Here is a 22842-nt window from a genome sequence, read left to right as displayed (position 1 = left end):
TACTACCGTTGTGATCGTATAACGCAGCTTTTGCCATGATTCACCGTTTGTCTGTTAGCCAGTAAGTGAGAGTGTCGAAATGCTTACATGTGACTTCTCTATTTCGCGTTGGCCATCTGATCCTGTTAGCAGGTTGTGCCGTTGGCCACCGTCAAATACGTCCAATTAGAGCTCGAGCAGAGGTTACTAAAATTAGCCACTAAGGCTTGACCCTTGAACTTTTGAGTCAGTAAGAGCGGAGTGACCAAATGACTGAAGTTTCAAACATTACATATAAAGAGTGCAAAGAAAAGTGAATCCCACAAACCTTTCGTAAATGTAAAAATGTTCTTTTTAGGTCGCCTTTGAAACCCCACCGTCAATTGTAGATGAGGCCCCTGTTGAGGGGGAGGAGACTCCTGGTGAGGAGGCGGAGTCAGAGAAACAACTGAAACCAGAACAGAACTCAAGCCCCACCCATCAGGAGGAGCAGACCGCAGAGGACCACCTGCAATTATTGGTAAGAGAGGTATCTTGATTTCAATATAATGCAAGTATATGCGCATTCATCCTGACGTCACAGGCATCAATCTTCTGTGCTGGTTCTTATTTAGAGCAGAATTTTGAAACCCAAAAAAGACCACAAATGACATTTCCATGTGAGTGAATAAGCTGCGATGTTTCCTCAGGAACGTGAGCTCAGCAACAAGAGGAAAGAATGTGAAGTTCTGGAACATGAAGTGAAGAAGAGACGGAAGCAATGTCTCGATTTAGTGAGTTTGTTTACATTTTAATATATATATATATATAATTTTAAATACATATATATATTACTAATGGTAATATGTTTGTCTGGATACCGTGTGTGTGTTACAGGAGAACCAGCTAGAGGACGAACGCTGCAGGAATGAGAGTTTAGTAGAGGAGGCAGAACTCCTCAGGAGGAAAGCTCAACTGCTTGAGCAGGTGTGTGTTTGTTTATGTTCTTTATTGTCTCCATCACTTGGCTTGTCATGCAGAATATTATTGATGTTGATACAAAGTTCAGTGCCACGTCCCAATTTACCCACTTTTACTATGAACTATGAGATTTCGTATATTTATATTAGTGCACAGTAAGAGTAAGCAAGTACTTGGACATATACGCAACAGAAGTGACTGCTGTTAACAATCAGGCACATCACAATACAACAATATAACTTGCATTTTAGCTTTTCTTCATTCATCTTTTCTTATGTACCGTTTCTATATAACTTCATTTATTAACTCTGTGTTGAATCACTAAACCCCGTCCACATGCAAAGAGTTGTGGGTAGTATGAGGAATTATAGTGTTACTGTTATCAGTGTCATCGGTACTTTTTCCAAATCGATATAATTATAATATATTATGATAATTCATATATATCTCTATGCATGTACACTCTAAAGTGAACATGTATGTCTTCTTTTACATACTAAAAATGCACAAGCACAGTGATGCTAGCCTCAAAATTGAATATGGCTTTGGTTGCTTTGATTTCATTTTAGGCATGACTACTTAAAGACAAAAAATAATCTACAGCAAACTGCAGTTTTAAGTGTTATTAAAATAAAAATTTAATAGCAAAAGCAGGCACATCAACTTAATATGGGTGCTCGACCAAAAACAACTCTATATATAAACAAAACTCCAAAATAATATCAATAGTTTAATAGACTTTCAGATAATGTGTGACAATCTGGCATTCAATTCACATGACGTACTACTAAAAAAATAGCAACCACCAAAAATGTATATAAAAACAAGGAAAATATGATCGCCAAGGAAAAAAGAACATAAAAAAAAAGAAACCTATAGTAATAACTTTGCCGTGTGGACAGTGCTCTATACATGTAGTGCATGTCCTTTCCCAATCCTGCCCTCTCCTCCCCATCACTTCCTATCTGTCTTTACTATATCTGTCCCATCAAAAATGGAAAAGCCCCCTCAAACAATTAATATAAAATAACTTTGCTCTATAAAGTTAGGTAATGTTGGTGTCTGCTAGGTCAAGCATCCCTATTTCTCTTTCTCATACTTGAGACTTGAACGTACCGCTGAACCCTAATTTAAATGTATGAGAATCTAGAATATATTTGGGACTAAAAAGCACAGGTTCCTGAAGTAATCAAATCAATCTGGTTCATATGGTGTATTTCTGTGTTGTGTAGTCTCAGGCTGAAAATGAGGAGCTAAAGGAAGAGCTCTGTGTGTTGAGCGCTCAGCATCGTTCTGTTCTAGAGGAGAACCAGCGACTGCGTGCAAAGCTGGATAACCTAGAGCAAGTCCTGAAGGTTTCGCTTTACACGAACAGCTCTTAAGACTGGCCAACATAGTGTTTTCAAAGCATTTTTGGTGGATAAATGTTTTTGTGTGTTTGCATGCGGCCGCAGCACATGCGAGAGGTCGCCGAGCGCAGACAGCAGCTGGAACTGGAACACGAGCAGGCACTGGCTATCCTCAAGTTCAAACAGGATGAAATCAAGAGGCTACAGCGGGTCGGTCACACACTGTTGTCATTCTGCCTTAGCTTTAGAGGGATAGTTCACCCATTTATTCACCCCCATATCATTCCAAACTTTTATGACTTTTTTTTGCAGGACACTATAGAAGACTTATTTTGTTGATTGACTTTGAAGAACGTTAATAACCAAACAATACCTGAACCTCATTAACCTCTATTATATGGACACAAAACCACTGAGACATGTATTAATAAAAAATTTCGAAGGTTTAGAACGACATGAGGGTGAATAAAGGAAGCCAGAAGTTTTGAGTGCACTATCCCTTTAATGCCACTTTGTTATATGTATATACTGTATACTCTGTTTTTTCTAATCCCCCAATAATAAATGACACAGATTTTGTTGACCGCCATTTTCTTGTAGATCTTTACTTTACTTTGTGTATTTTATGATGGATCTTATTTGATGTTGTAATTTTTTTTCATGGTTTTACAGGCTCAGTTATTTGCTAAGCGAGAACATGAAGGCGTCGTGCAAATGCTGGAGGTGAGTTTCAGACCGCTTTTCTTTTGTTTTGTCTTGTTGTCTATGCGTTGTGTTAAAAAACACTTTGACAAAAACTAAAGGTGTGTGTGTAGTGGACACTAGAAACAGATGGTGTGTATTGTGATGTTTAACTGCATCGTCTCTTTCTCAGGATCTGGTGCAGCTTGTATTGCACAGAGAGCTGGTACAGTACAAAGTGTGCACTTCCTGTTTGATGTATTCTACTTCCTGTTCCTCTCTCTCTCTCAGAACTACATCACTGATGATTGCATCATCATCCTGCAGATGGCTCTGTTTACCTATTTGTCCTATTTATTTTTCACAGTGCATTATTAGTTTTTACAAACGATTAATAACAGTAGCTGACAAGACTTAGGTAGCAATAAAAATAGTATATATTAAAATAATTAGTAGAATATAAACATTTAACTTTAATATGCAGTAAAAGGTTGTATTGTACTGACAGGCATTAAAGGGATAGTTGACCCCACAATGAAAATTCCTTCTCATTTATTCACCCTCATGTCATTGCAAACCTGTAGGACTTCTGCATAACACACAAAAAAAGGTGTTTTGAAGAACATTGGTAACCAAACAACATTGGATCCCATTGACTTCCATTGAATGAAAACAAAACCACTGAGACGTTTCTCAAAATATCTTCTTTTGTGTTCCACAGAAGAAAGAGTCATATACCAGTTTTAAATGCCATGTCAGTGTGAATAAATTATGACAGAATTGATCGGTTTTCCTTAAAAATAGCAACAGTTGGCATTTTATGGATTTGCTTAATGCCTTTATCTTGTATATCAGAAATCAGAAAGAATCAGAAAGAGCTTTATTGCCAAGTATGTTTGCACATACAAGGAATTTGTTTTGGTGACGGGAGCATCCAGTACACAGAATAAGCAACAACACAGAGACCATCAAACAATACAAAAAACAGTTACACAGATGATTTAAATAAGGGCCTATGGGTATAAAAATTAAGAAATACAATACATAAGGAACATAAGAGTAAAGCTATAGAGAGTAAAGTTATGTGTGTATGTAAATATGTACAAGTAAAAAATAGAATAGACTATTTCAGTAAAAGGTATGCGTTATATACAGCAAGATGAAATATAATTTACAGAAAAAGTTGTATAAAAAATAGATAGTGTATTATCTGAAGGATATTGAAGATTGCACTTTGTTATTATTGCACAGAGTTAATTGCACATAAGAAGTCTTGCACGCAAGAAATTTTTAAAAAATAAATTAACTGTTCAAGAGGTAGATGGTCTGAGGGAAGAAGCTATTTTTGTGTCTGGTTGTTTTGGTGCTCAGTGCTCTGTAGCGCCGACCAGACGGCAGCATTGTGAAGAGATGATGGCTTGGATGAGACAGGTCCAGGGTGATTTTCTGAGCCCTTTTCCTCACTCTGGATGTATACAGTTCTTGGAGGGTGGGCAGGGAGCACCGCTATACAGTTATATATAACTGTATAGCGACATCCGTTTGTGTTTTACTTTGGGTTTAGACCCACGACCATGACTTTGCTAGCATCATGCTCTGCCTGCGCAACAGGAAGAGTCATGCAGATCAAATTCAAATAATGCCGCAACACATACAGACTGAGTCTCCTTTCCTCGCCGTAATCGCATTTGTTTGCACTCTTACAAAATATGACCTAAGGTTTAAAAGCTTTTAGAAATATAATCTTTTTGAACCATACATAACTGAACTCTCATTCTGAGGGATTTAGATGCATCCTCCAGTGATGTGGTTTCACAGGTCCTGGATTGCAGCGTTAATAATCTAAACTAATATCAGATCTGACTGCTTTTGAAATGCATGATGTTTTTTTCTTCTTTTTCTGTCCTATACTCTGTGTTTGGTTGACCACTAACAAGAATACACTGGACTGCATGCAGGTATCAGACACCTATCAAAAACACTTTCATAATCCCTGTGCATCCCACACAGTTGACAGCCGCCCGTGTCCGTTTAAAGCTAAATGTGGCTTACTTTTTCCAATAGTAGAACTAGAACCTTACATCTACACTGTAAAAAAAATATCTGTAAACTGGAAAAACAGAAATATACCATAAAAAATCTGTAAAATTATAGGATACAAGTATATATATTAAATTGTTTTCCCCTTTTTTCTTATAAATGTGTTGTGTAATTTTATAATTTTTGACCGTACTTCAAAAATAAACTGAAATTTTCTGGGGTGCCAGAATTAAACTGTAAAATAGCGTAATTTCCCTGTGAAATTAAATTTTACAACTTCAGTCATTTTAAATGTTTTGCCCATATTTCAAATACTACATAAAAAAACTGTGAAATTCTGTTTTTTTACAAAAAAATTTTTACAGTGTATGTAACAGTTGTTGTTGTTTTTTGTTGTTGTGCACAAAAACTCATACCCTTTAAAGTCATTAACTCGAGCAATTGGTAAATCTTTAGTGCTCATATGAATTCGGTGTTGTACAAATGTTATAAATGTTATAAAGTTAAACATGACATGCAGATATCAGAGGTGAGAGTTTTACAGGAAACTGGTTTTATTTTTAGAGCTGACAGTGAGTAACAGAAGTTCCAGTCAACTGTGTGTGTATATATGTATGCGTGTATAGGTTTAGCTACATTTGTGAGGATCAAATGTTCTCACTAACATAGTAAAATATCAGGAAACCATCTTGTGAAGACATTTTCATCTCTTCATAAAAACGCACATACACCATTCAAATCAGGTTTATCTTTCAGTCTAATGCTGTATGCATGTTTGGCGAAGTCATAGAACATATCATAAGCTTGAAATTATATTAATTGAAGTCTACAGTATGAAATGACCTCACCAAGTAGAGAAACAATTGCGTGCGTCTGTGTGTGTTTTTGAGCCTGGTGCTCTCGGTTTGCCAGGAAACTAAACCACATAGCCGGAACTGAAAGCATCTCTCTTTATGCTCATAAACTCAACAGTGCACCAGAGTTTTTAAAGCCTGTACTGCAGACATGTAATTTACATTTTGCACATTGACTTTCACTCATTTCATTTGCTCACCTGCTGCCCACTTTTACTTACCAGTTATGTTACCACATCTCTGTTTTCCTACAAGACCTATTTTTAACCAAAGCAAGTTAAATAAAGGTGCATAGGTCAAAATTTTGTGATTCAAACACATTTGTTTTTCTTTAACATTGTCTGTTTATTATTATTAGTGTGGATTTTAATTGATCCCCCTGACTAAATAATAAACAATTGTGATTGTCAGATTGTTCTTTAGCATAAAGTTAATATCTTAGATCATTTTGATTCTAAAGTAAATAAAAGATATTTGTTCTAGACAAAACAATCTAAGTGAGAAAATTAATTTTTGCAGTGTGTATTGCCCAGTCATAAATCACGTTTATTGTCATTTTGGCAATCATACATGGTTTGCTAATGGCACCTGCTTTGCTTTATCAGACGAACGTATATGCTTTGCACATTAATGTAGCTTAATATTAATTCTATACAAATTGGTTTTTGCTTTTCATGCAGACAAAAGTTCGGGAGCTGGAGGACAAATGTCGCAGTCAGAGCGAACAGTTTGGACATCTCTCACAGGAGCTGGATAAGTTCAGAGTTCAGACATCAAAGATTGACCTGTCAGGACCCGGCCTGCTGTCCAACTCCAGTCTGGACCAGCTCACCAATGGCATGGGCTTTCCTGGTGACACAGGTATGCCCAACATTTTTGTTTGTTTTTTAAGATTTGTAAAGATATTCTCTTTCAAATCAAACTTTGTTTTGTGTGATGAGATTTGGAGCTTGTTAGTTTGACTTTAGGGTTGTGCAAAAATCACGTTTATCGTAACCAGATTAAAAGTCTGTGTTTACATAATATATGTCTGTATTTATAAACGCATACAGATACTGTAAATAAATGAAGGGTAAAATGCACATGTATTTATTTAAAATATATAAATATAAAAATCTATTTAGGATTTTTAAACACAAATGTGTACATGTATAAATTTATATATTTATATAATTATATTTTAAACATTTATTGATTTTTATATTTTTCTTAAATATATGCATGTACACGTATGTGTTTAAAAATACAAAATTAACATGCAAAGTGGACGGACATATATTATGTTAACGCAAACTTTAATCGCGATTAATTGTTGCACAACACTATTTGACTTAACGGGATAGTTCATAGAAAAATACAAATTCTGTAATTATTCATTTATCCTCATGGCATTGTTTGCTTACAAGCATTGTTTAAAATATATCATTTTGCGTTCTGCATAAGAAAGAAAATCAATGTTTAATTTTGGGTGATCTCTTCAAGGCTTATGACTCTTGATTTGTAGAAATCATTTTACAGATATTAAATGGCTGAAATAAGCGTTATTTAAGAGCAGTGAGAACAACAGCAGTCTTGTTTCCTCAGGACCGATTTATTCAAATGATTGACAGAAACTTCTGAAGATGCACTAGACAGAACAATGCCATGCATTGTTTAAATGAGAGTGTTTGGGTAAATAAATGAGAAGGAGGTCAAAATATAATAAAAGTTTTACCAAAAGACTCAGTCCTATCCAGACAGGGTTTGATTTCTCAGAGTTGGCCTAAGAACAACAGGTCCCTTCAGAGAGCCCTTGAGTGCATTGTGTTTGCATTATTCCCTCTTTTCCAGACACTAAAGCATCATGGGAAGACATCACATTCTGGAGTTTGGAGGGTAATGAAGCCCTCTGTGATGCTACTGAGCCTGGTACTATACCTCTTGCCTGCGTTCACACTGTTTTTGCCCTAAATGGAAGACAATGTGGTCTCCATTGTAGTTGCATGACTGACCTGTAACATGTCACCACGGAGTGAACGATGCTCTGTTGACTCCTTTAGAGGATCACGTGCAGTGGTCACATTTATGAAGAGCCTAACATAACCTGAATTGTCGATTTGTAAATGGATAAATGGTCTTTGTGTTGAATTTGACCAACTTTGCAGTCTTTAATGTGAAGCTTTGGTTCATATCGTCTGAAAACGGTCACTTTGGTAACACACTGCATGTCCCTCAGCTGTGTGAGAACGCAATTGTCTGTTTTATTTTGCTGGCTGCTGCTGATGAATGGCTTGGACATGTTTGGAATGGCACCCTACTCTACTACTACAATAAGAAAAATGTGCTTATACCGACTCTATTAATTCAGCGTGAAGGTAGAATATTTTTTTGGGAATCGCATATGAAAGATGATCATTGAAGGTCCTTGAGGAAATGGTTCTTTCTACTAAGGTCAGGACCTTGCTGGCTGTCCATTCCCAACATAGTCCTTTTTTTCTGCTGCATCATCCTGTACATGAGAAGAACCTAACTGCATGCAGAACCATTAACAACATTTACATTGATGCATTTGGCAGACGCTTTTATCCAAAGCTACTTACTTTGCATTATCCTATACATTTATACTTGGGTATGTGCAATCCCCTGGGTTCGAACCCACAACCTTGCATTATTAACGCAATGCTCTTACCACTGAGCTACAGGAAGGCTTTTTATTTCATGCTGCACATTTGTACATTATTGATTCTTTTTAAAGAACATAAGAGAAACTGGAAATTGGAAAAGTTGATCGGATTGTGATTTATGGTGGTTTCAATAGATGGTATTTATTGAATTTTCTCTGACCTTGCCCTTATGGGGGTAGGGGTCAACCACGGTGCACACAGATGTATCAGATATAAATATACACAGTAAATTTAAACGGATCTATGTTTGTATATTGTTCATCTTCATTTTTATTTTAAACACTCATACATACACTTCTTTCGTGAGATGTAGTAAACAGTCACATGGCAGCATCCAAAAGGTCTTACGATTGGTAAGATCTAAAGACACAACTGTCTTTTGAAGACAACTAAACAGACTTCATGTGAAATCCAGTGACGAAGCTAAAGAGTTATTTGAAAGAATTATTCACATTTCTAACATGTCACGAGATGTTCTCTAAAGCATCATTTTATCTCATGTTCATCTGCATTTGTGTTAGACGTTGCTGCCGTCCTGCGTTCGAGTTCGACTCCGCATGCAGCAGAGCTGTCGCGGCCCGAACGCTCGCCGACCATCAGGCACAGAGAGCTTCCGTCCATCAGTGGGAAATCTGGCTCCACGTCCAGCCCCACGCCACCCAAATCTGACTCCACCCACCTCTCGCCAAAATCTGCCGGGTCTCACCCTACCAGTCCAAGAAAGACCAGCCCTACACATGAGGTGAGACACATGCACGGTTGAAATGATCTGGTTATGTCTGGCTGGATTGTTCCTTTCAAGAAAAAGTTGTGCTTTCTGCTCAGATTTTTACGATTATTTGTGAGTTGTAACTGTTCCCGGGTCAGATTGCAGTGGCAACCCGGAGCGTGCAGCTGTCTAAGCTGATATCGAGTGAGATAATCTGTGCTGTGCTGGATTATGAAGGTTGTAGTAGTTGTAAGTGATTATCCGTAAAAGGGTTTTACCCTTGAGCTATAAATACTGCCTGCATGCTTTACTTTTACTCCGAGTAATATCACTAGATTCACACGCTGAAGAGGCTTTGCTATATTTTGATATACACAGACTGGTTGTTGGGGGGTGGGGGGGGGGGGGGGTGTGTATGTTTGTATTAATGTTTGTGCATGTGTATTCGGTCCTGGTAATTCTTACACCGAAAATACCGGCAAAGATGCGACAACCAGTCATTTTTGACCTTGAGTGCCATTTTTAATGCCCATGAGGAAAACCGATTATAATTCAAAGTAAATGATGTGCATTTGGAAATGTGAAAATGCAGAAAGGTTCAAGTTTGGTTAGCTGTGGGGTAGGGTGAGGGGATAGATCATAAAGTTTCTTGCAGTTTAAAATCATAATGTGTATGTGTGTACATCTGTGTGTTTGCGTGCGTGCGTGTGTGTGTATTTATAGAATTGTTTGTGTAGAATATGCATGTGTGTGTTAAGGATATGTCTTTGTGTATTCTTTCTCCAAACTGGAACGTAGAATGCATTTGATTCGACATCTGACCTTTAACCTTTCGACCACATACAGAAAAGTGATATTTAATATGTATAAATGTGTTGTGTGTGTGTTTCAGGTGGACACTGCTAGTGAGGTTGAGGATCTGGATGTTGACGTTTCTCCAGCGCCGTATTCGGTCAGTAGAGGAGTGGCTAAACTTCAGGTCTTCATCGCACGTTACAGGTAACCAGCATTACAGTCGTCTTGCATCGTGTTTGGTAAGGGACGTTGTACAGGCAGCTGGTTATTATCGCGGAAATAAGCCCCGACTGTGTGATCAGTCTTGTCCGGCTGCTTGTTCATTATCCTGCTTATTACACGGCTACTTGCCACATGAGGAAAAAGTTGAACACGAAAGGTGAATTTTAAATATTTTATTAGCTCATTTTTACCGAACGCAGATCTTCCGCGAGGAAAAGCCGTTTACTTTTGGGCTTATGGTAAAAAACGACATTCAAATGTCACAAGGCAGGCAATTTGGTTGAATCATTGGTAAATATAATGTCATATATGTTATAAAAAGACATATTTAATTTGTCAAAAAAAACATTCAAAATGATTGGCTGCACCCGGTTACTGTGCGTTATTATTTTTGAGCAGTTGTTATCTGTGAATAACGAACCTGCAAATGTAGCGACTGGCAAATCAGAACCAAGCATTCCAATGAAGCCATGTTAAAATATTCAATTCATTTTTCTATACAGAAATCATGTGCTTATTATTGTTCTGCTGTTATGAAAATGTTTGTTCTAATATAATTCTTTGTTAAATGGCCATTTTGTAATGTTTGGTCTCGTTTCCGAACGCAGCTATAATCCTTATGAGGGTCCTAATGATAACCCTGAGGTGGAGCTGCCCCTCACAGCAGGAGAATACATTTATGTGTATGGAGATATGGACGATGACGGCTTTTATGAAGGTGAGTTTCATCTTGTATCATTCAATTCATGTACGTAAAAAATAAAAAATAAATTCAAGCTTATTCATGAAATAATATGTAAAATTTATTATGCGGCTCGAGTCAGTATTAAAATTGTCTGTATAGAATTGTATTGAATGGTTCATAATTGTGCTCTTTGTAATTTGGCTGCTGTAGGCGAACTGATGGATGGTCGGAGAGGTCTCGTTCCCTCCAACTTTGTGGAGCGTGTTTCTGACGACGACTTCATGAGCGGGCACCCTCACCAGGCAGGTGATACATCCCATAATTCCTTCCAGGAGAGCAGCTTCCACAGTGGCAGCGAGCGGCTACACCAACATCACTTACGATTCGCTCAGAGCATCTCGGAGAGGACGGAGACCTCCACGACGGCTTCTGTCCCTGGTGACAATGCCAAAGCGAACCCCTCCGCCCCCTCTCCGGTCGGCCCGCTCACCAACGGCTTGGACCTGGATCTAGAGGAAGTGGGGGTGGACAGCGTGCCTTACCCCCGCAGACTAACACTCATCAAGCAGCTGGCCAAGAGCGTCATCATCGGCTGGGAGGTTCCGGTAATACCAGCCGGCTGGGGTTCTATCTTCAGCTATAACGTCTATGTGGATCGTGAATTACGACTCAACGTGCCGTTCGGTACCCAAACCAAGGCGGTCCTGGAGAGGCTTGACTTGACGCAGAAGTCGCATCAGATAGCGGTGCAGAGCGTTACGGGGCGCGGGAATTCAGATCAGCTGCGCTGCAGTATGCTCGTCGGGCGGGACGTCTGCGTGGCACCGACGCATCTGCGTGTCGAGCGCATAACTGCTACCTCGGCCAGTCTGACCTGGCTACCTAGCAACAGTAACTACGTGCACATTGTGTCGTTGAATGACGAAGAGTGCGAGTTGGTCAAAATGGGATGTTATTCACTGTGCCTCAGTAACCTCACGCCCAGCCTGCATTACAGCGTTAAAGTGGAGGCCCGGCCACACCGAACAGCCTGGGAACTGCCACCGGAATGCAGAGAACGCAAAACCGCACTGACCTCTTTCACCACCCTGACCGAAGGTGAGATATAAATCATCGCTGTAACACAGTTTACCAACATGTTTTGTGATGCACCAGCTGTCGAGATATCAGAACTTCACTACGCAATTATGATGGCCAGAAATATTGACAATAATGATATTATGCAGTTTTATTTTTAGTAAAAAAAGGGCAATTATGGAATGTGGGATTTGAAAGACTCTTCGTGTGCTTTGTGACATCATCTAGATGTCACAAAGTTGTTGCATACGCAGAACAAGCTCTTATATTTTGCTGAAAGATTATGAAAATAAAATAGTGTTTTTAAAGGAGACATATGACACGGCTAAAACGAATATTATCATTTGTTTTAGATGTAATGCAATGAATATCCACGATTTAAGGTTAAAAAACACTGTATTTTCCATATACTGTGCATGTTTTTATGTCCTCTTTGCCCCGCCACTCTGAAACCAACAGATTTTTTACAAAGCTCATCGATCTGAAAGCGAGGTCTGCTATGATTGGCCAGTTAACCAGTGCATAGTGATTGGTCGAATAATGCAAGTGTGTGATGGAAATGTAATGCTTCTTACCATATTTTGAACATCAGGTTCCAAAGCAATTGTACTGACGGTACACCCACCTTACTTGTGTGCACATTTGGGCGGTCTTAGTCAAATCATACCACAAACTGACGTAGATTTGTTTGCCTGTTGTTACACGAGGCATTTCAGTCAGGTCTGGGTGTGTATTCGCTTTTAGATAAAATGCATCTGTCGTTCCAACATTTTACATTTTGCAATTTTACATGTCTAATACATGCATGGGCAACTTATAACGCACCAAAGACACAGAAAAACACGTATTGGCACCATTTGACCCATTTAAGTCATTTGGCTTGACCTTTGACCCTAACCTGTAGGTCCTCCTGATGCTCCTCTGGATGTGCAGCTTGAATGCGGTCCGTCTCCGGGCATCGCTCAGATCAGCTGGCTGCCCGTCACCATAGACGCTGCCGGGACGTCCAACGGTGTCAGAGTCACTGGCTACACCATCTACGCAGACAAGAAGAAGGTCAACAAGTTTATACGTTTATTCCCCCCAAAAATCTACATCACTCAACCCCATAAGAAAAGAAACATTACAGATGAGATCTGTTTAAAATCTCATAGACATCACTGAGATTAATTGAGAGCAAACAACTCTCAAAAATGTCTCCATTAGAGTGTCATAAGAGATCTGAACAATGTTTCAAACTGAGTTTAGATTTGTCAAGTCTTCAATTAACACTCAATATTATTGAAGATCTCAATATAAACAAATTTCTCATCAAATTGACCCAAATCCAGATTATTTTACCTCTATAATCTACATTCATTTTACACCTCTATCACTCTCCATGTATTTAAAGAATTGTGGTATCTTTCTTTATCTCCTTAACAATTTTCGGAGCAATATCTGAGACTAAGTTAAGACTTAAATTAATAAGTTATTTCTTTATGTTATTGTTTTAAACACATATATTTTTTTAAAGGTCCTACTTTGGTTTATGGAGTGTCCAAAAACAAGTTTACGTGCCACATACACGGTGTAAAAACACTTTCATTTTCTAATAATACACAGTTATTGTTACCTTACTTATTGACTGACTCTCAAATGATTCCTTCGGCGATTCATCTGTCTAATCCCCTCCATTCTGTCAGCCCACTCTGATCTGATGGGTCAGATGGTCTAGTCTGCTCTGATTGGTCTACCGCGTGCAGTGTCGTAAATGTAACGTATGTTGGCGTTACGAGTGACACAAATCTGACCCGGAACTGAGTTAAGAACGACAGACGACTTGTTCGCATGATTCAGAGTCGACTCATTTTTTTCCAAAGCCAATAACTCAATAACTCACTTTTGGCTTTACAACAGACCGCTCACATTCACACACAGAAACATACACACTGCCTGAAATGTCATTTTAAGGAGAATACTAATATTTACTTTAAATGTCTCCTTTCAGGTGTTAGAGGTGTCGTCACCCACAGCAGGCAGTGCTCTGATTGGCCCATCACAGATACAGACGTTACAGGCGGCCCGTGAGCTCACCGTACGAACCATGTCTGCATTTGGTGAATCTCCGGATTCATTGTCCGTGAATGTGCCATTCAAACTGCCTGCTATCATGTCCGGAACCTCACTGCCTCAGTGCCAGTCTGTGCCAGCGGACACCAGTCTCCTCAACACCGGTGCCAACCCAGAGCCTGCTGTGTGTGCCACGTTATCTGCTGCCAAAATGCCCACGCTGCCGCATGCTGCCACACTGGAAGAACACTCCACCGGTCCTGTCAGGGGAGCCTACGTCAACACCCCTAAAGTAGTCGCCCGTGAGATGCCTCAGCACTCTGCTTCCTGTGTTGAAGCCTGGGCCAACCCAGCATCTGGTGCCATGGCAGCACAGGCGACTCCATCACCATCTGCCTCTCATAAGAACTCAACTGTGAGCTTTGAGTAATCATACATGACATCTTATTACAATTCTAGTAGTTTTTAAACATAATATTTGTGTTTCTGTGATGCATCAACAGGTGAGCGTGCCTGTGCCCGTCGTCGCACCTGCATACATGGTGGCTCCCCTGACCCTGCCAGCGCCTGTGGCCCCATCAGCCGCTTCTGCCCCTCCTATGCCCATCGCTTTACCAACACCTGTGGCCATGCCAGCGCCCCCATCAGCACCCCCGCAGAGCAGTGCACCCCCCGCTGTGCTGAACCCAATCAGAGAGACCGACTGCTCGGGTGCCCAACGTACTGTTGCCTCCATCTCCGACTTCCTGGAGGACTCCCGTGCCAAACTTCACACTCCGCCATCTAGTTCCACTTCCAAAGTCAACATCCCAGGAAAGGACCCTCTGGATGTCCCGGATACACACCCTCTGAGACCTCCCAATGCATCGCCCTTTGAGTCGGAGACAGAGGAGGAGCGAGAGGGCAGCAGGCTGGTGTCAATTGAGGAGTTCCTGCGGCCTGTACCTCAACCACGAATTAAAGTCAGTCTCCAAACTTCCAAATCAAACTTGTCTGGAGATGTTTCCATGGTTTTAAAAACTGCAGAGTTATGAAGTAGTTGTTGTAACAAAGTCTGTTGTTACAAAGGTTGTAAAGGATGTCCGTGAATGGTCTGAAAAATCACACTAGTTTCTGCAGTTGTAAAGTTATTTTTCTGGTTTCAGGTGTATGCCGGAGGTCTCCTGGACCCTCCCCCAGACTACCAAGGAGAGAGCAGTCGATCTGATCTGTCCGACATACTGGAGGAGGAGGAAGATGATCTGTACTCTGAGCCCCTCACAGACGCCCCCTCAAGGAGTTACAACAAGGCACCTACAGGCAGAGTATGTTCACACATCAGCTCCATGAATTGAAATGAAAAAAACTGCATTCATTTAATTGTCATTCATCAGAAACAGGTCTGTAACGATATATTGTAGCATGATATATCATGATGCAAAAGATTAACAATATGTTTTACTGGGCTATGGCATTTTTTAACGATATGATGTCTATTTAATCCTATTGGTTGGGCTGCGTCAATATAATGTTTTTATATATATTCTTTTGTTTTGTAATTTTACCACAATAAGAGGTTCTTTCTTATGGTTTAGCTTTCTTAAAATCTTAAATTTTACTTTTTATTATTGACAAATCTATTCAATTGTATTATTATATATTCAGAACAATAAAATAAACCTTGACTGCTGTGAATTTAATTGAACTTTTTTTTTAATTTTGCCCAAATTTTTACATTTATTATTAAAATGTATTTCTTTCTCTTTATATTAATTAAAATGTATCAGTTTCTTTAAATATTTTTTTTTTGTTACAAATGTAAAATATTTTTATTTATTTTGTAATAGTGAGCCCAGTATTACATGTTGTATCAAAACGTATGCCATGTTTATTTTTACACTCCTTTGCGTGACAGAACAATTGTCTACTCTCTCTGTGACGTCAGCCTGAATAGCAACTCCGACAGAGAAATCTCATTGGTCGAATAAAATTGTATAGTAAGGATAATATTTGTACTGATTGGCTGTCATATGGACAGAAACGAATTGACAGATCGATGGATTGTGTGAGGGATGCTGTGTGTCAGCCGTATATTTCAATCATTTTCCTTCTTTATGTTCTTATATTTCCTCTGTTGCATTTTAATTTTCTTCTCTTTTTTCATTTTCTACTTTCACACCGATCAATATCAACTTGTACCTCACCTGTATGTGCGTACACATACTCGCACACTTCTCAATCCCTTACCACTCTGATAACCCCATCACTCCTCTTCAAAAATCCAGTCAGAATATTGGGAAACGGACAGTGATGAAGAAATCCTGGAGAGGATTATAAAGCTCCCCCCTCAGGCCTACCACAACAAGCAGCTCTTCAGCATCCCAGAGGTCACAGAAGAGGAAGACAACACCGAGTCTGAACCCCACACCAGATCATCCCCAAAACGGACTGCCTCGGGCGACCCGCGGCACCCACGGGGACGTGAGGGTCGTCGTCGATCCCCCAACCACGCCAGTCAAGGACACAAATCTGTTTGGGCTCTGGTAAGATACGGAGGCAGAGAACCGGTCCGGGTCAGACCTAGAGTGCACTACGCTGACGCGGTAGACACCATCAACTATCTGGACGAGGAAGATGTGGAGTTGGACACCGACGGAGGTCTGTACTCCCCTCTCCGTACGATGCACAAAGGACATGGCGATAGACTCAGAAGAGAGGCTCTGCTTCGCAGCAAGATGACCTGTCACATGGCCGGGGTCGGGCCTTGCTCGGAAACAAGGCAGGGGCCGTATTTACTAAGCAAGACCGTGCACCGCATGAAGTCGCCCACCGGACCTTCGGCGGAGATCGATGTGGAGTATGGAACGGATACAGATGAGCCTCAAGTTTTTGATCCTGGAGAGATGGTATCAGAGCAGATGACCTCAGAGTGGTGGGTGGAGGGCGGTAGACATTACAGTCGCCATCTTCCCGTGAGATGCAGACCGCAGGCAGAGCTCACCCCAGGCGACCGCTCATGGGTGTGTTTTATGTCCAGCCATCTCAGTTAACCACATCATCCTTTTTGAATGTGGCTGAAACCTTTTGCACCTAAAAGTGATGAACTTGTTCTAACGCATCTCAACACATTCTGTTTAAGAGCTGGGTCTTGATTCTCGCGTTCAATATTTTTATGGATTGTGCCAGGACACAGAGAGCATGTGCTTTGCATTTGTCTGATATAGTAACTGCAATATGTGATTCATCCAGGCACACAAGCTCTGATTTCACTTTTGCAAAAGGTTTAAGCCCAAGCGTCTGTGTTCCCTAAACCCTGTAGTGATTTTGCTTTTGGCCGTGTACTGTGTATTTGTCGTATTTACAGATATTCAGTTAGAACAGTGCTGTACGGAGATTTGTAGTTGTGTATTGTGCCTTTATGTATGCCTCTCTGTATCTGGACCAAAAGAAAATGCTTCTGGCTTGTCTGTTGAGTTCAGATTGTCCAGAGATTGCTGCTAAACTGGACAACACAGATGTATAGGAGTGTGTTCCACCTGCTTAGAGACAGAGTTCCTTTTCATCCAAATACTGCCTTTGTGTTATCACTACCAGCTAGGGATGGAAAACGATTTTTCGCGACTACTTGTTTGCAGAATAACAGTTTTCGTTTACATAATATATAATGGTGTACATTGTGTTATGTAAGGGATGTTGTACAGGCAGCTGGTTGTTATCGCAGAAATAAGCCAGTGTGATCAGGTGAAATATTATATTAGCTCCTTTTTTCCGAAGCATTAAGCAACGAGCCGTGATATAATTATGTACATATAGTACACACACATGCATGTATATATTTATGAAATATTTGAAGAGTGTGGTTCCAAAATGAGATTAAAAACTCAGTTTAAAAAAAATCATGTTTATTGAATTAATATCAATCAAACTGCAGATTTGATTTAAGCAATAATTACTCAAAAATTACAGGTAAATATCACAATAAAAACATGATTTTTAAAATTGTATTATCTCATTTTGAAACAAAACCCTTCATTTACATGTGTACATACATTTTTATATTTATACATAGTTTATATTATATATAATATATATATATATATTAATATATATTATATATTAAAAAACATATTATATTTTTTTTCTTTAAATTTTACATGCATGTGTGTGTGTGTATTTATACATACATAATTATTATACACAGTTAGTCAACATATATTGTGTATGCAAAGACCTTTATTCTGCAAATAATTAGTCAAATCGTTATGCAGCCCTACTACCAACATCTACCTACAACCAACTGCTTTCATTGCTGATCTCAGATCAGATATTTCTCAAGAAATATTGTGTGTGTGTGTGTGTGAGATTGTTCGTATGAATTTCCAGGGCTCTTGAACTGAAATGTTCAGATATTCCTTTCTAAAGAAAGTAACAAAAAAATAGGCATACATCAGACCTTCATGTCAAACATTTATTTCATTATGTTGATGCGTTTCCCATTGAAACAGGACGTTGATGGGCAGCGTGGATAGTTGAGGGACATGCTATTCTGTATAGTACATTTTTTAACAATCACCTGTCAATGTAAAAAAAGGCTAAACTTGTGTATATCAGCCAGAAGTTTCTGTTTTCATCTACTTTTATGTGTACACTAATGTAGAGATGCTGACTTCATGGGGTGTTAAATTAATTCTTTGATATGGACTATTTTGATTTTGTAATTTAGTGACCAAAACTCTTTTAGCCTTAAATATGTTATTTTGGTAGCAAGTGGCTGACAGATATTTGTATTTGTTTGTGTGATGTTTATATTTATTTGTGAAGGTGTTGAGGGAAGTCTCTTCTATCAGGCTGTAACCGGATGTTTGTCTTATATCAGGAGCTTGGAGGTAGAGAAGAATCTCTGGCAGGTGCAGCCTGGTGCGGTCCATGCGATGTTACTCCTAAATCCACACGCTCTAAAATTAAACTGGCCAGAGGTGAGACTCTTTGTGTCGTGTACAGTATATGCTTTCATTACTGCAAATATTATACACGTGTTGGTCACTTGAAATAAACATTCTATGTGTTTGTGCGGCAGACCTTAGAGGGACTGAAGAAAATGAGGCGAGGATGTTTGTTGCACTGTTCCCATACGACCCTTCGACCATGTCACCCAATCCTGATGCTGCAGAAGAAGAGCTTCCCTTTAAAGAAGGGCAGATTATCAAGGTATAAAAACGTCAATCTGATGACTCTTTCACATGTTTTAGATGTTTAACTGTATGCTTGTTATGTGTAAAAACTGTAATCAAATTAGAAAGAGATGGATGTTAGAACCAATGTGGGATAAAGTAATGCAATAACAAATAATTGCGATAAATACATGTTTCTGCTATGCTAATTGAATCAGCTAAAAATAAACATTTGAAATATTCTATTCCAAATACACTGCTTGTCATTTTGTGGTATTCTGAAGTTTGTTATTGTTGTTTGATCTCTGCAGGTTTACGGGGACAAAGATCCAGATGGGTTCTATCAGGGTGAGGCGGGCGGTCGTCATGGTTACGTGCCGTGCAATATGGTTTCAGAGATCCAGGTTGAGGATGAAGAGACCAGAGATCAGCTCCTGCGGCAGGGTTTCCTCACCACAGAGACGTCTCTGGAGAAGATAGGTGTGATTTTCATTGCTTACACAACACTCCTACAGTCACATCTGAGAATAAAACTGGTTTTGTTCCAAATCTTAGTGTTCTCTTCATCTAGACAACATCATTAGGCATTTAGGCTTGTGTGTCGAGGTAGGCAATTTTGAGCTCATATTAATAATACAAGCATCTCAATTATATCCTTTCCTAGTTATTTATGCTCCAAAATCTAAACATACTGTAAGTTCCTGTGATGATCTGATATGTCCATCAATATTCCATTTCACCCAAGAGTTTTGTCACACGCAATCGACAACATGATGCGTTTTTACGGTGCCAACATTCTGCTGCTGTCGTGGTGATGTTGTGGTTTTTGTGGTCACTGTTAGAGCACACAGCCGTCCCAAAGGAAAGATTCTGAACAAGCAAAGCTGATAGTGGTCACTCTTTGTCTCTCATCTCCCAGAATGCTTTGCAGCTGTGACGGTTCAACACTTTCCTCTGGCTGTGGTGTCTCGCTGCTAACGCTTATTCTCTTTCTTTTCAGCTGTATTACTTTCTTTCTAGAGTTTGAGTTTTATTTTGGCTTCTCATTCATTGTTGTCTGCAACTTTTGTTTCCTCGTTTCCTGTTTAAATTTCATAAAGACGCCCACTTACATGCTCAGCCTCCACGCCGCCCCGTCCCACCGCCGAAACCTAGACGCTCCAAGAAAGGTGTGTGTCAGCGTTCCTCCATCTTTCCCTGGAGAAAGTTTGCTTTTCAAACTTGACATCAGCTTTTCTGCATCTCGCGCTCTGACCAGAGGGGATCATTAGATATTCACAGTCACAACTGTTTTACAGTATAAAATTTTAACATACAATAAAAAAAGGAAATAAGAAAGTAAAACCCTAAAATTAAATCATGTAATACTGTGTGTTATTTTGAGTTAAAATGATAAACTACATGATGCAGGTCACGTTTTTGCAGATTATACAGATGTCATATTTTAAGAAAATCATAATTTTTAAAAATACATAAGATCCCCGTTGGTTAACTGAGCATCTCGCTGTGTGTGTGTGTGTGTGCGCGTTTTTGCGCGTTTGTGCTGAGTCTGTGGCTCTAATGGATGCTTCATTCTTCATTTTTCAACTCGCTTTTAGCCATTTTGTTTTTTTCCGTAAACCCAAGTGTCAATCAAGGTTAGGGCAGCCAATCAGATTGTGTCTAACCCTTCCCTCGTTCCTCACCTCTGTCCCTTAACAGTGGAGTCAGCAGCGGTGTGGGAGAACACGTCTGTCATCGACTCGTCCTGTCAAGGTTGGATTGGCTCTGCTGTCTTTCATCACCTCATCCCGTTTTTTCTTTTTCAGCCTAACCGTGTGTCTGACATTTTAACCGCATGTTCATGTGCCCATGCACTCATGCAGCGCTGCATGCTGTTACCATGGAGATGCCCTCCTACTGTTCTAACCATTGATTGTCTTTCACATTTTCGTTTGACAGTTTCGTTTGCGACTTGTTTGTTTGATGATATGTTTTGCTTCACTTTGTGACATGCAATTTTTTCCCCCACATGAAAAAATATAGTAAACTATAGTATTTACTCTAGTAAACTGGTAAATTGTAGTAAAGTAAGTAGTATGAAAAACATCTGTTAATACTGTGGTACAATTTAGTATGTGTTATAGATGAGTTTCACTGAACATACATGACTGGCCCGAAGTTCACTTTTGGTCTGTGTTATTTAACCATTCATTTTTTTCCTAATTTATATTCATATTCATTTAAATTATCATATTAAAATTATAACTACTCAACATTTAACGATTCTTTGCAGAGTTCTACCGGAAGTTAAATTTGGTCCACATAACAGTTGTTTATGTTGTTGACGCTGTTACGATGTATAGTAAATAGTAATAAACTTTCCAAATTACAGTCGTTTTTTTTACCTTACTATAGTAAATACTACTGTGTTTACTACAGTTTTTCCATTTACTCCAGTTAGTACTACAAAATAGTAAGTATACTATAATTTACTACAGTTTACTGTAATATGTACTGTAGTATACTAAGTATTTGTTCATGTGGGCTCTTTCATATTTTTCTTGAATTATGAGTGACATTTTCATTTAATAAACTTGTTTGCAGTTTGTTTGTCATGCAAAGGGCGGAAAGGCCTTTTAAGGTCCATAAAGATATGAAATCTGTTTTTGGATATTTTTTCTTCAGTTTTTAATTTTTCATGATGCCTGCATACTGAAGACATTCTTTTCTAAATGGAAATTATCCATGGTTGTTTCAGTGTTATAAAAAAGTATTATATTTAGATCGATTACCGTTTATTACCATAGTTTAGTAAAAAATACCTTGGTTAACATGGTAAATTAGAGACCCATCGAGTTAGATCAAAGTACATCTGTAAATTACATTTTACTACAAATAAAACCAAAAATGTTTTAAACTGTAGTTGCCATAACGAAACCATGGTTAATTTTTAAGGCTCCTCAGTGTAATATGCTGATATATACCACAACAGGAGTTCATTCTAAATATTTTGGGGGTCCTTCCCTGACGCTTCATTTTCCGTGATGATCAGTGATGCGTTGTTTGCCCCTCAGATCTCAGTCACTCCGGCAGCCTGACAGGAAGCTCGCGACCTCGCAGGATGGTCGCCATCTTTGATTATGACCCGAGAGAGAGCTCACCTAATGCAGATGTAGAGGTGACACACATTACACCTTATCATTCATTTTATTCATAGAGAAATTGATTATCACAACACTGTGATTGATGTAATACTTTCTGTCAATCACTCCAGGCTGAACTTACCTTCAGCACGGGCGACATCATCTATGTGTTTGGTGATATGGATGATGATGGCTTCTATTACGTGAGTTTCTTTCTCAAGGTTGAAAGTTTGAAAAACGTTTCTCATTCCTGTATGATAAGCTGAATGCGGCAGCAGTGCATGATGGGAGTTTGTGACGTTTCAGGGGGATCTGAACGGACAGAAAGGCCTTGTGCCGTCCAACTTCCTACAGGCCTTTCCAGAGACAGAAGAGGAAGCCGCGAGGTCTGAACACACGACGGCAGAGAGCCGCAGAGATTCACAGGTGCGTGTTCTGTGTGTTTTCATGTCATGCGTTGCATGAACGTTTCTATCATCAGTCTTTTCATAGTGTGCCGTT

General features: G+C 39.3%; 1 protein-coding gene across 2 annotated transcripts in view; it reads left to right on the top strand.

Moving 5' to 3' along the window:
• The window catches only part of LOC130419366 (RIMS-binding protein 2), a 63981-nt gene that overhangs the window by 36250 nt on the left and 4889 nt on the right, over positions 1–22842 (top strand). For both annotated transcript variants that reach the window (XM_056746041.1, XM_056746042.1), the window contains 26 exons: positions 338–499; positions 669–752; positions 856–945; positions 2172–2294; positions 2394–2498; positions 2961–3011; positions 3163–3195; positions 6544–6724; positions 7694–7771; positions 9048–9268; positions 10128–10234; positions 10861–10970; positions 11148–12035; positions 12919–13070; positions 14005–14481; positions 14570–15028; positions 15212–15370; positions 16331–17065; positions 18922–19021; positions 19123–19253; positions 19528–19696; positions 20317–20385; positions 20918–20971; positions 22273–22376; positions 22473–22544; positions 22648–22767. In XM_056746041.1, the coding sequence (XP_056602019.1) occupies positions 338–499; positions 669–752; positions 856–945; positions 2172–2294; positions 2394–2498; positions 2961–3011; positions 3163–3195; positions 6544–6724; positions 7694–7771; positions 9048–9268; positions 10128–10234; positions 10861–10970; positions 11148–12035; positions 12919–13070; positions 14005–14481; positions 14570–15028; positions 15212–15370; positions 16331–17065; positions 18922–19021; positions 19123–19253; positions 19528–19696; positions 20317–20385; positions 20918–20971; positions 22273–22376; positions 22473–22544; positions 22648–22767 (5034 nt within the window). The remainder of the gene's footprint in view (positions 1–337; positions 500–668; positions 753–855; positions 946–2171; positions 2295–2393; positions 2499–2960; positions 3012–3162; positions 3196–6543; positions 6725–7693; positions 7772–9047; positions 9269–10127; positions 10235–10860; positions 10971–11147; positions 12036–12918; positions 13071–14004; positions 14482–14569; positions 15029–15211; positions 15371–16330; positions 17066–18921; positions 19022–19122; positions 19254–19527; positions 19697–20316; positions 20386–20917; positions 20972–22272; positions 22377–22472; positions 22545–22647; positions 22768–22842) is intronic.

This window comes from Triplophysa dalaica, chromosome 4 (genome assembly GCF_015846415.1).
Source record: "Triplophysa dalaica isolate WHDGS20190420 chromosome 4, ASM1584641v1, whole genome shotgun sequence".
Classification (NCBI taxonomy): Eukaryota; Metazoa; Chordata; class Actinopteri; order Cypriniformes; family Nemacheilidae; genus Triplophysa; species Triplophysa dalaica.
This window is presented reverse-complemented; position numbering and strand designations above follow the sequence as displayed.